The 13,018-nt window shown below is 42.1% G+C and overlaps 1 protein-coding gene across 7 annotated transcripts in view; it reads left to right on the forward strand.

Moving 5' to 3' along the window:
• Positions 1-13,018, forward strand: part of ABCE1 (ATP binding cassette subfamily E member 1) — a 33,345-nt gene that overhangs the window by 16,003 nt on the left and 4,324 nt on the right. For all 7 annotated transcript variants that reach the window (XM_038398903.2, XM_043512976.1, XM_043512978.1 and 4 more), the window contains 11 exons: positions 650-787; positions 963-1,032; positions 3,954-4,050; positions 6,205-6,294; positions 6,969-7,090; positions 9,592-9,813; positions 11,746-11,805; positions 11,892-11,950; positions 12,149-12,259; positions 12,352-12,494; positions 12,592-12,714. In XM_038398903.2, coding sequence (XP_038254831.1) covers positions 650-787; positions 963-1,032; positions 3,954-4,050; positions 6,205-6,294; positions 6,969-7,090; positions 9,592-9,813; positions 11,746-11,805; positions 11,892-11,950; positions 12,149-12,259; positions 12,352-12,494; positions 12,592-12,714 — 1,235 coding nt within the window. The remainder of the gene's footprint in view (positions 1-649; positions 788-962; positions 1,033-3,953; positions 4,051-6,204; positions 6,295-6,968; positions 7,091-9,591; positions 9,814-11,745; positions 11,806-11,891; positions 11,951-12,148; positions 12,260-12,351; positions 12,495-12,591; positions 12,715-13,018) is intronic.

Here is a 13,018-nt window from a genome sequence, read left to right on the forward strand (position 1 = left end):
TTAACAAGTTTTTTTTGCCCATGTTAAATTTGCTCTGTTTCATCCTCTCTGACTGTCATCTCTTGGGAATGTCTGCTGGGAAGTAGGAAACACATTTTTCTTGAACCTTTTTCTGAAAATGAAACTTTATCAGGCTAACCTTTTCCATTAAGCCCAGGCAACCATAAGACTACATGTATTTCAGTTTGTGAAAGAATTGACTAATAGAGTGACCCATATCCTTCGTTCCGTATGAAATGGTTTGACTTCTGACACTGGCTTATTAAAACAAATTCACAGTACACTCCTTTAACTTCTGTTTCTTGAAGATACCGCGTGTTTCTACTGCCAAGACCTATTTAGGGTGCTTTCTCTTGCAAGAGAAAGTGACATCATACACCTGAAAGAGTACAAGGACCTGCACTCCTTAAGCTTAAGGTGTTTCATGTCATTAACTATTTAAGTGGAAGCATAGAAAGTAAGTGAAGTAGTGACTGACTTTTTGGGGCTGCTCTGTTTTTATTGCATGTATCTTTGATGTCTACTCATTTGTGTTTGGAATCTTTAAAATTTAAAACATTTCAGTTTACTTTTAGAGCTACTAATAGTTTAAATGAATTTGAATATTTTAAAATGCTTATATAAGTCCTAGTACCTGATTTCTTTATAGGATCCACCTGATTGGCAAGAAATCTTGACTTACTTTCGAGGATCTGAGTTGCAAAACTACTTCACCAAGATCCTGGAAGATGACCTCAAGGCTATTATCAAACCTCAGTATGTGGACCAGATCCCTAAAGCTGCAAAGGTAAGAAATGTTACCAGTTGGAGAGAACCCAATATGAGCCTTTAAAGACAAAATACACTATGTAAAAATGTTATGCTTTTCATGCATTAATGGAGAGAAATTTCTCATGTTTGCAATATCAGAATGCTTAAATATTAGAAAAGGGTTGATTGATTCTTTCTTTTTATAATGGCAGGGGACAGTGGGGTCTATTTTGGACAGAAAGGATGAAACTGACACACAGACTATTGTATGTAAGCAGCTTGGTAAGCAATGTTCCCTCCGTAGATTCGTAGATACTAAGGTCAGAAGGGACCATTCTGATCATCTAGTCTGACCTCCTGCACAGGGCAGGCCACAGAATCTCACCCACCCACTCCTACGAAAAACCTCACCTATGTCTGAGCTATTGAAGTCCTCAAATCGTGGTTTAAAGACTTCAAGGAGCAGAGAATCCTCCAGCAAGTGACCCAGGCCCCATGCTACAGAGGAAGGTGAAAAACCTCCAGAGCCTCTTCCAATCTGCCCTGGAGGAAAATTCCTTCCTGACCCCCAATATGGCGATCAGCTAAACCCTGAGCATATGGGCAAGATTCACCAGCCAGATACTACAGAAAATTCTTTCCTGGGTAACTCAGATCCCATCCATCTAATATCCCATCTCAGGGGATTAGGCCTATTTACCCTGAATATTTAAAGATCAATTACTTACCAAAATCCCATTATCCCATCATACCATCTCCTCCATAAACTTATCGAGTAGAATCTTAAAACCAGATAGATCTTTTGCCCCCACTGCTTCCCTTGGAAGGCTATTCCAAAACTTCACTCCTCTGATGGTTAGAAACCTTCATCTAATTTCAAGTCTAAACTTCCTGGTGGCCAGTTTATACCCATTTGTTCTTGTGTCCACATTGGTGCTGAGCTGAAATAATTCCTCTCCCTCTCCTGTATTTATCCCTCTGATATATTTATAGAGAGCAATCGTATCTCCCCTCAACCTTCTTTAAGTTAGGCTAAACAAGCCAAGCTCCTCAAGTCTCCTTTCATAAGTTTTTCATTCCTCGGATCATCCTGGTAGCCCTTCTCTGTACCTGTTCCAGTTTGAATTCATCCTTTTTAAACATGGGAGACCAGAACTGCTCACAGTATTCCAGGTGAGGTCTCACTAGTGCCTTGTATAACGGTACTAAAACCTCCTTATCCCTACTGGAAATACCTCTCCTGATGCATCCCAAAATTGCATTAGCGTTTTTCACAGCCATATCACATTGGCAGCTCATAGTCATCCTATGATCAACCAATACTCCAAGGTCCTTCTCCTCTTCCGTTACTTCTAATTGATGCGTCCCCAACTTATAACTAAAATTCTTGTTATTAATCCCTAAATACATAACCTTACACTTCTCACTATTAAATTTCATCCTATTACTATTACTCCAGTTTACAAGGTCATCCAGATCCTCCTGTATAATATCCCGATCCTTCTCTGAATTGGCAATACCTCCCAGCTTTGTATCATCTGCAAACTTTATTAGCACACTCCAATTTTGTTTGTTTATTTATATAACCAACCAGGCTACAGTGCTGCATTTTTGTGCTTGTTTTATACCATGGAAATGTGGACAAGATTTCACGTTTGTTTGTTTTTTTAAGTGAGGAGTGTATACAGGAGGGGTTGTGTGTGCATATGGGGGCTGCCCTAGGATGGCTCTTGCCCAGTATCACACATTAGTCCCCTTCCCTCCATTCACGGGGTCCCAAAGGGAAGCAATTAACTCTGCTGCAGCAGCAGCCTTAGAAGCCCAGCCATGAGTCTGTACAGGGCTGTGTGACAGGTTGCTCCTCCCCCAGGCTGGAGGTTTCAGGACCCCGCCCTGCCCAGTGCTCCCAGGAAGGGGCCTGGATCCATACTTCCCTCCACCGCCACCTCTTGGCAGCAGCAACCACCTTGTCCGTAGAAACCAACTGCTCGGGGGTAGGGGTACTTTGGCCTTGTCAGGCTGCAGCTCTGGAGCCTCCGCTGACCTGGGCTGGTGCCCCTGAACCCAGCCGGGTCCCTCACCGGATCTTGTGCGCAAGGTGTATCCCAGCCAACCAGGCCTGAGCATGTTCCTAAGGAACATGTTCCTGCAGGAAGGTGGTGAGATCATATGCACCCTGGGGGGCACACCATGTCCCTGCTGGGACTGCACAGAGGAGATATGAGAGGCATGGTTTTTGACCTATGCCATACATACAAGATTGCTGCGCTTCCACACAGTTCACAGGGAACCTTGTTGGTAAGTGACTTTGTTAAATAAATAAATTGATAAGACCATGGTTCATAAAGTCACTTTAAAAAGTTTTGAGTAATTCACGTTCATTAAAAATTAAAATGATCACTTTCTAACATAATGGAAAACTTAAATTATGTCTAGTTCAAGGATTGAAATTTACATTGGTCTGAACTTGGCCAGGACTTGATATAGTCATTTCTGGACCAATGCCAAAAAATAACTGCTAGTGGCACTCTTGATGTCTAGTATCTTGCAAATCTGGATTAGAAACTAATAAATGACATCATTGTGGAACTGAGGTTCTTAGCTTTCCATGGTATAAAACATTTATTTTTAAAGCTTGGAAAATTTTGGATTAATTTTAACTTGCATGTTTTACCCTCATCCAATCAGTTCTGACAAGATTTTAGCATCTTGTCTCATGAGAACCATTGAAGCTAGAAAATGCTATCCCAAAGATGAAGAATCTTTAGCTTTCAAATGAGACTTAATGCTTTGTAGAATTTTAGCGGTTTTTGACATATTGGTTGGTAATTGGAATAATATGATTTTTAAGTCCTACTGTCTTGGATTTGGCCGTATTAGGAACTTTTTAAAATAAGTACTGTTGGTTTTTAGGGCCAATAAACTTAAAGCACAAGTCCAAGAACAGCAACCAAAACCAGAAAATTGATCCCTATTCATGAAGGAAAGCAGCAGTACAAATTTGCCATTCAATGTTGCTGACAGTTTTATGTCTTGCTATGGTTTTTGTAAGCATTATTGTGATCCCTGTATATTAGATACATCTATGAGCAGGCTTTACAATACCTTCTTTAGCATAAACTTTGTCTAATTTGTTTCAAAGTAGGATATTTATCTTATTTAATTTACATATGCTGGACATAACAAATAATCTTTATCACCAGATTTAACTCATCTGAGAGAACGAAACATTGAAGACCTTTCAGGAGGAGAACTTCAGAGATTTGCTTGTGCTGTCGTTTGCATTCAAAGGGCCGATATGTATGTTCCATTTACTTCTATTGCACCTTCAATCCCAAAAGGCTGTTTCAGGATTTGTTCTTAAATTTGGTGCTTAAAAATTACTGCACTCTAATATTATTTCTAGGGAGTGGATGGCAGCATATAGAGGTGGTGATCTTTGGATGAAATGTTAAATGCAGAAATTTTCAACAATATAGTTTACCAGTTCCCCATGACTGTGGTCTGGGATTCTTTCATAGGAATTCTTATCTTTCCTTGCTCTTTCATCCAGTCTCACACGTAGCAGAGACCTCTGGGGTTTAGGGTCTATCCAAGCCAAGGTTTATTTATCAAGGCTGCTTGATAATATTCCTAGTTGAAAGGAGTGGGTAGGAAAGATATCCTGTTTGACAGTGCACATCCCTTACCCTCCTTGAATCAGAAAAGGACAAGAAGGTGCCCACCCCCTTGGGAATGTTGTCCGTCTTGCAACCAGGAAATTACTGTTCTGTCCAATAGCAGCCAAACAAGCTACTTACTGCTGCCTCTCCTAACCTATCACAACTAAGATCCCCTTCCCTTCACTTAGTCCCTTCGGAGTGGTTCCTGACTTCAGCTGGTCTTGAGAGCAGGAAAGCAAGATCAGAAGACTGGTGGTTTTCTGATTTGGAAGAAATCTTATTCCACTCTCCTAAAATTGGTATTTTTGTACTTTGCAGCGCATGTCACAAGGCTGCTTAAATTTAAACTGAATTAGAAGTCATGGGATTGCTAAAATAGTTAGTTAGAAAGTTAACACTATATAGTTTGGTCAGAATTTTTGGCAAGGGAATAGCTAATTTGGACTGTTTAACAACTTTACATGGTAGTTGGCAGAAGCATCAGGGAAGGTGTTGAAGCACACTAGAAAAATGATTTTTTTTTTTTATTACTGTAGACCAGGGTCTGCAACCTTTTTAGAAGTGGTGTGCAGAGTCTTCATTTATTCACTTTAATTTAAGGTTTCGCATGCCAATAATACATTTTAACGTTTTTTAGGTCTCTCTCTATAAGTCTATATTATATAACTAAACTATTGTCGTATGTAAACAAGGTTTTCAAAATGTTTAAAAAGCTTCATTTAAAATTAAATTAAAATGCTGATCTTACGCCAGTGGCCCACTCAGCCTGTTGGCGGCCTCAGGTTCTGTTCACCTAGGCCAGCAGCGGGCTGAACGGGGCCTGCTGCCAGGACCCCATACTGGCAGCGGGCTGAGCTGCCCGTTCCAGACTGCCGGCCCCGCTCAGCCTGCTGCCGGTTTGGGGTCGCGGCCCTGTCCACATAGAGTAGGTATTTACCTTCTCCATGGTTCTAGCCATTCTCTTGCCCTCTCTGTATTGAGACGAGGGTGGGAGTGTACTGAGAACAGGGCTGGGGTTGAAGGTGCAGGATCTGGCCAGGAGCTAGAATGAGAGAGAGAGAGAGAGGGCTCAGGGTTGGGGCAGGAGGTTTGGGTGTGGAGCACTTAGCAGGGCAGCTTCCATTTGGTGCGAGGGGTGCAGGTGGGAATGTGGGGGGGGGGGGTGCAGGAGCTCCTGTTTGGTGGGAGTGGGGATGTGGGGGTGCAGGAGTCAGGGCTGACGGTGTGTGGGGGTTGCAGGAGTCAGGGCAGGGGGGTGTGGGCTGGTGTCGTGGGGGTGCTCCAGCTCCCTTCCCTGAGCGGCTCACGGCAGGGGGCTGGAGGGGATATGCCCTTATTCCACCCCTCTTCCCCAAGGTCCCCGGAGCAGAGGCACTCTGCAACTCTGCTTTTAGCTCTCCTGCTTGTAGCAAGGGCCGTAAGCTGATCGGCCAGCAGGGAGGGAGAGAAGGAGGGGCAGGAACCCAGCACGCTGGGGGAAGAGGCGGGGGGGACGGGGAAGCTTGCCTGCCCTACAAGGAGAGAGTGGTGGGCGGAAAAGAGCGGGCCGGGCAGGATTTTTAGTGGCACACTGCTGTCCGCCCGGGTCCGGCAGACAGCAGCGTGCCATTAAAAATTGACTCTTGTGCGTTGTTTGGCATGCGTGCCATCGGTTGCCGACCCCTGCTATAAACATCTTAAAATATCACTTGGAGGGTAAATTTAGAAGGTTTTCAGGTTAGATTTTAAAATGTTATAGAAATGAAAATTAAAAATATACATTCATTGATATTTTCCTCTCTCTTTGGGATAGCTTTATGTTTGATGAACCTTCTAGCTACCTAGATGTTAAGCAGCGTCTGAAGGCTGCCATTACTATTCGATCTCTAATAAATCCAGACAGGTAAGTACAAATTTTGTTAGATTTTAATGACACTAGATTGTAGTTCAGAGACTGAAGAATCACGCAGTCAGTCTCCTTGCTAATGAAGATTGTTTCTTATAGTATATTTTTCTAATGTGTTTTGTGTAGTCTACTTTTTGAAGACAGTTCAACAGATCACATTGTCAGGATTATTTTTCCTTTTAGTCATTCTAAATTTTCCTTTTCTTAATTTCTCCCCAACACTATTTATAATTCTACACATCTCTCTCCTCCTCCCTCCTGGGATTTACATCCTTCAAATATTTGTGGTTTTATTTTCCCCATGACCAAACTGTCTTTTCAGCTACTTTGTTAAAAAAAATTGTCAGCTCAAATGGAGAGTAAACTTCCAGAGTTGTTGCTCCCAGTAGCCATTTATTGAGCATTTAGCAAAACACTTGTACTGAGAAGTTTGAATTTTATCCGTATTAGCTTAAAGCTAAGAATCCATACCAAGAGCAGCATTGTATTGTTAATTTAAACAAAATATTGATAATTTCTTGGTATGTGAGACTAGTGGCAAAATCTCAAGTGTACTTATTTCATTTTATATCAAACTATTTTTTCCATTGACAGAAACAAAAACAAACATACACAAATCTCATTCTTTTTAATGAAGAAGTTTAACAAATAATTTTGGTTTTATTTTTCAGATATATCATTGTTGTAGAGCATGATCTTAGTGTGTTAGATTATCTCTCTGACTTTATCTGCTGCCTGTATGGTGTGCCAAGTGCTTATGGTGTCGTCACTATGCCTTTCAGTGTAAGAGAAGGTAACTCTTGACCCCTGGCTCTCTCTCCAACCCCCATTCCTCTTGCCCTCACAAATAAGCAAGCATGCACAGTGTGATAAACATGGTCGTTCTAAGCAAATGTATCTTTTAAAATGCAGAATTTTAAAGCCTTTTTTTTTTTTCTAAATATAATGTACTATGGTATGCATGTCAACATTAAGTATTTATTTATTCCATCCATAAAAGTGATCAGCAATTAAAGGGGTGGGAGTGAAGCCTATGGGGCAGGTAGAGGTTGGAATTTGGAGCTGCAGCAGGGTAGGGAAGAAGACTTGGGGTATGTTTACACTGCAATTAAACACCCATGGCTGGCCTGTGTCAGTTGACTTGGGCTCACAGGGTTCAGGCTGACCTGTATAGGGCACTGACCAAAATGGACCGTGAATTTGGTAATTTCATGGTCATACAATTTTTAAAATCCTAAATTTCATTATTTCAGCTATTTACATCTTAAATTTCACAGTGTTATAACTGAAGGAGTCCTGACCCAAAAAGAAGTTGTGGGGGGCAACAAGGTTATTGTAGGGGGGGTTGCGGCATTGCTGCCTGCCCTTCTGGGCTGCTGCTGGTGGCGGCACTGCCTTCAGAGCTGGGCAGCTGGAGAGGGACGGCAGCAAGCTGAAGGCAGAGCTGCCACCAGCAGCAGTGCAGAAGGATGGCATGGTATGGTATTGTCACCCTTGCTTCTGTGCTGCTGCTGGTGGGGCACTGCCTTCAGAGCTGGGTGCCCAGCCAGTAGCCGCTGCTCTCCGAAGTCAGCGCAATACCATGGCACCTTCCCCAGCCCCGCTCCCCAAATAACCTTATGACACTCCACCCCCGCAACTCCCTTTTTGTGACCCCCCCCAGTATGAGAAACACTGGTCTCCCCTATGAAATCTACATAGTATAGGGTAAAAACACACAAGACCAGATTTCACGGGAGGAGACCAGATTTTATGTCCATGACGCATTTTTTGTGGCTGTGAATTTGGTAGGCTCTAGCTATGGGCTCTAAAATTGCAGTGTAGATGTTCAGGGCCCAAGCATCTACACCACAGTTTTATAGCCCATAATCCTGAGTCAGCTGATGTGGGCCAGCCACAGATGTTTCATTGCAGTGTAGACATACCCTCAAATGCCCCTTTGAGCGGGAGAAACAGGAGGTGGTCCTCAGGTGAGCATATCTTTCTTTGAGGTATGCTGAATGTAGTAATAAGGTAATAATTAACTGAAAGTTGAGTTATGACAAAGGTCATACTCTAACATTGCTTTTTGTGCACATCTTCAATTGACATCCAGTGGGGGAGTTCTAGTATGTAGCAAGGGTTGTATATAGTCCTAAATTTGTACTCCAAGCCATAATTAAAAATGCAGTTTGGCTTTCTCTCCATAGAATGAGTTTGATACCAGGAATTGTTTGTAAGCTAGGGATTTATACAAAGGCGGGGGGGCGGGGGAACGGGACAATAGACAGAACACAGGTCGAGAGATGAGTTCAGTTGAGTTGCCATGCTCTGGAAACAATTCAGTCTTGCATCTAGAGTCAAAGAAAAGTGACATGTTTTATGACTATAACAGATGTAACTCCATTGACTACGACAATCAGAAAGCTATGGAACAGTTGTCAGACCATACTGACTTAGTCATTGTTGACCTGGGCTGAATTCAAGGCAATGAAGAATTGGAAACAACTAAAGGAAGATCTTTAGAGATTCAGGGCAGGAAAGATGAAAGTAACTTTGTCCATGGAATTATATTCCGAATAGGGGAAGAAGGGCCATCTCGGGGAGTACTGTCTGGAGGATCAAGGAACAAACTTGCTTAGGAGCAGAGCATCGTTCCTGCAGTGCTTGGGAGGAGCAGTACAAAAGGGGAAGGCACAAACTCTGTGGAGCGCCATTCTTGTCATTTCACCACTACTATTGGGGGATGGGGAAGGGAAGCAGTGAAACTGACAAGAATTATGTCAGTTTCAGTCAGCAGCTGCTGTGGGTATGGAAAGCATGTTTTGTTTTGGAAACGCCATGTGATGGGGTTTCCAGACCAATCTTTTTTTTTAATTTCTAGTTCATGTGAAACTTCAAAAAACAGAAATCTGGTTTGCTTCTAAGGCAGAACACAACCATTTTTTTGAAATGTTGAAATTCCCTGCGAACTGGGTTCTGAGTTTTGTCTAGTTCTTGAGTCTTACTGCCGTGCAAATAAAATGCATTGTTTATACATTTGATATTTTATAGTTATTTGAATAGAGGTTGCGGAAAGTTATTTAACTTTGTTATTTTAACAAAATCATTTAACTTTGCTGTATAATTTCCAATCTCTTGCTAATAAGAGTCCTTGTTGAATAATTTAAGTCTAACATGCCACATAGGACACAGGACTTTGGTCATTATCAGTCCTGGTCCATCTGATGCTTACAATCAAACACTAAGTGTCCATGCAGTTTTAGGGGTTTTTTACACATGATTTTACTAATGTAGCTTACTTTTCTCTTATAGGCATAAACATTTTCTTGGATGGTTACGTTCCAACAGAAAATTTAAGATTTCGAGATGCATCTCTGGTTTTTAAAGTGGCTGAGACAGCTAATGAAGAAGAAGTTAAGAAGATGTGTATGTATAAATATCCAGGAATGAAAAAAAAGATGGGAGAATTCGAACTAGCCATAGTAGCTGGAGAATTCACTGACTCTGAAATCATGGTTATGCTAGGGGAAAATGGTGAGTGTTCTGTGTAGAAATTAGTGTGTCTAATGTGGTGTGCTAAACACTATTAAAAACAATTATGTGGTATTGAGGTCTGGATCCAGGAAAATAAAAGAACAGTATCTTATTAAAAACTATGCCTTTGAACAGCTCTGACATTGTGCACACAACCTAAGAGCAGATCTTCTTTACTAAATATAATGTTTCTAGTTGTAAACGTATCCTATTTAAACACATTAATGGGAATACTTCTGTCGGTCTGTAATAGTACCTCACTCTTATCTAGCACTTTTCATAAGTGGGTCTCAAAGTGCTTTACAAAGGAGGTAAGCCTTATTATACCTATCCTTACAGATAAGGAAACTGAGACACCGAGCAGTGAATTGACTAGCCCAAGGTTGCCGAGCAGAGAATAGAACCGAGGTCTCCCGAGTCCTAGTCCAGTGCTATCCACTGTCAGTGGTTTTCAAACTGTGGGTTGCAGAATGGAAGGTACTGGGTCACGGCAGCTCTGGTCAGTACCACTGACCGGGCCGTTAAAAGTCCTGTCGGCAGTGCTGCCGGGCTAAGGCAGGCTAATTCCTACCTATTCCGACACCGTGCCACACCCCAGAAGTGGCCAGCAGCAGGTCCGGCTCCTAAGTGGGGGATCACAGGGCTTTGCTTGCTGTCCTGGCCCTGAGCACTGGCTCCACACTCCCATGCGCCAACTCCCAGCCAATTGGAGCTGGGGGGAAAGGAAGGTGTCTGCAGGCAAAAGCCATGTGGAGCCACTTGCACACCTCTGTCTAGGAGCTGGGCTGGCGCGCTTCGAGGGCGCAACACGGTCCACAGTGCCAGGACAGGTGGGAAGCTTGCCTCTGCACCCCAGCTGCGCCACTGACTGGGAGCTGCAAGAGGTAAACCTGCACCCCAGCCCTGAGCCTTGCCTCAAACCCGGAGCCACCTCCTGCATCCTAAACCCCTCATCCCTTACCCCACCCCAGAGCCTGCAACCCCTCCCATACCCCAAATGCCTGCCCCAGCTCTGAGCCCCCCTAAACCCAGTGCCCTCTCCTGCACCCCAGAGCCTGCACCTCCAGCCCAGAGACCCCTCCCACATCCTGAACCCCTCATTCCCAGCCCCATGCTGCAGTCCGCACTCCTGCACCCCAAACCTCTGCCCCAGCCCTGAGCCCCGCCCACACCCCACTCATCCTCAGCTCCATTGGGTCACGAGTATCCACAATTTTCTTCAACTAGGTCACCAGAAAAAAAAGTTTGAAAACCACTGCACTAGATCACTCCTTGTAATACAGGCAATAAGTGTATACACTGCTTCTCAACTCCAACACAAGCTAATACGCTGTCTCTAATACAGACCTGTTAGTCAGTCATACAAGGAAAGTTGAACTTTTAAAAATTCAATTTTTTATTGAATTATTACCACCACATAACTGTGTACAGGAAAAATAGCAGTTTTGGGGCTAAGAGTTATCACCCTGAGTTCCTTCTAAAATGTTTATTACTAGATTATTTCCGTGTGGTAGACCATATGCAATACAGAGATTGTCCTATGGACCAGCTCCCCTGTTTATGATCCTGTGCTATCCCTACATCCATAGGAACTACATCAATGACTTATATGGGAAAGTAACATTAAGAAAGAATTGTGTTTTTGTGATGCAGTTTAACTACTAGAAATAATGACTTCCCCCCCCTCCCCCCGCATCATGTGACTTGGCCAGCTCTTTACAGATCATCTGCAGGTATTCAGTGAACAGAGTACAGACTGCTTTGAGAATTCCCATTTGTGTGTGTGTGTGTGTGTGTGTGTGTATAATCACACACAAAGTTGCTTTTATTTAAACATGATGCTATTGAAGATATTAAAGAAAGTTCCAGAGATTACTGCAATGACAGTATAAAGTAACTTCCTATATATAACATGAAACTTTTGTTCGTTAGGAACTGGCAAAACTACATTTATAAGAATGCTTGCAGGAAGACTTGCACCTGATGAAGGAGGTATTGTTTAATGTAGCAATTTGATGCATATTTTGACAATTTTATTTTGGTGGTCATTGTTTTAACTATATAATTTATATTTATAGGTGAGGTACCAGTTCTAAATGTCAGTTACAAGCCACAGAAGATCAGTCCCAAGTCCACAGTAAGTTTAGATTCTTTGTGTCACTACACTTTTATGTTGTATACATCCAAAGTATTTCCAACATAAAACACGTTTATAGAGATGCAGAGAGAATCCTGTCTGCTTTAAATTTAAACGCTATTTAAATATTTTAATCTTTCTTTTTACCTTTCTGTGGTGCAGTGAAGCAAACTAAGAAGTCACTTTGTCTTTGAATAGGGAAGTGTCCGTCAGCTGCTCCATGAGAAGATCCGAGATGCCTATACACATCCACAGTTTGTGACTGATGTAATGAAGCCTCTTCAGATAGAAAACATCATTGATCAAGAGGTATTAACCCACTGAGACATTTTAACATCTTATTTTTTACAATTCTTTAATGCCCCCTACTAAATATTATTAAATGTTGTTATTCCTAACAGGTGCAGACATTGTCTGGTGGTGAGTTGCAGCGTGTTGCACTAGCTCTCTGTCTTGGTAAGCCTGCTGATGTTTACCTAATTGATGAACCTTCAGCATATTTGGACTCTGAACAGCGTCTAATGGCTGCTAGAGTTGTCAAACGGTAATGTGTGCACATAGAAAGACAGGGAAAGCTTTCATTAATTTTTATTTTTAAAGTTTTATTTCTAAATATCTCACAAATATTTGTTCTATTTCAGTTTCATTCTCCATGCTAAAAAAACAGCCTTTGTGGTAGAGCATGACTTTATCATGGCGACCTATCTAGCAGATCGTGTCATTGTCTTTGATGGTATTCCATCCAAGAACACACTTGCAAACAGGTAACAGGCTAATGTTAACTTGGTTATCTCAGGGAAGGTCAAAGGACAATGTATAGAAGTAAATTAATGGTAACAATTTGTATAGTCGTCACCCCCCCCCCCCCAGCAACTAGGTTCACTGCACAGCAATCAAAATAAATTATCTAGAAAACTGTAGTGTACAAAAATCTGAACACACAAATAGCATCAGTGTGTGTTTGGTTTTGTTTTTTAAAAAAAAGTGTAAGAAGGCTCTATAGAGAGGCTAACATACCTCTGGAAGAATTATTTTCAGATTTTTTTTTTACAGGTAGGAAGGAATGAG

Source organism: Dermochelys coriacea, chromosome 4, assembly GCF_009764565.3.
Source record: "Dermochelys coriacea isolate rDerCor1 chromosome 4, rDerCor1.pri.v4, whole genome shotgun sequence".
Taxonomy (NCBI): domain Eukaryota; kingdom Metazoa; phylum Chordata; order Testudines; family Dermochelyidae; genus Dermochelys; species Dermochelys coriacea.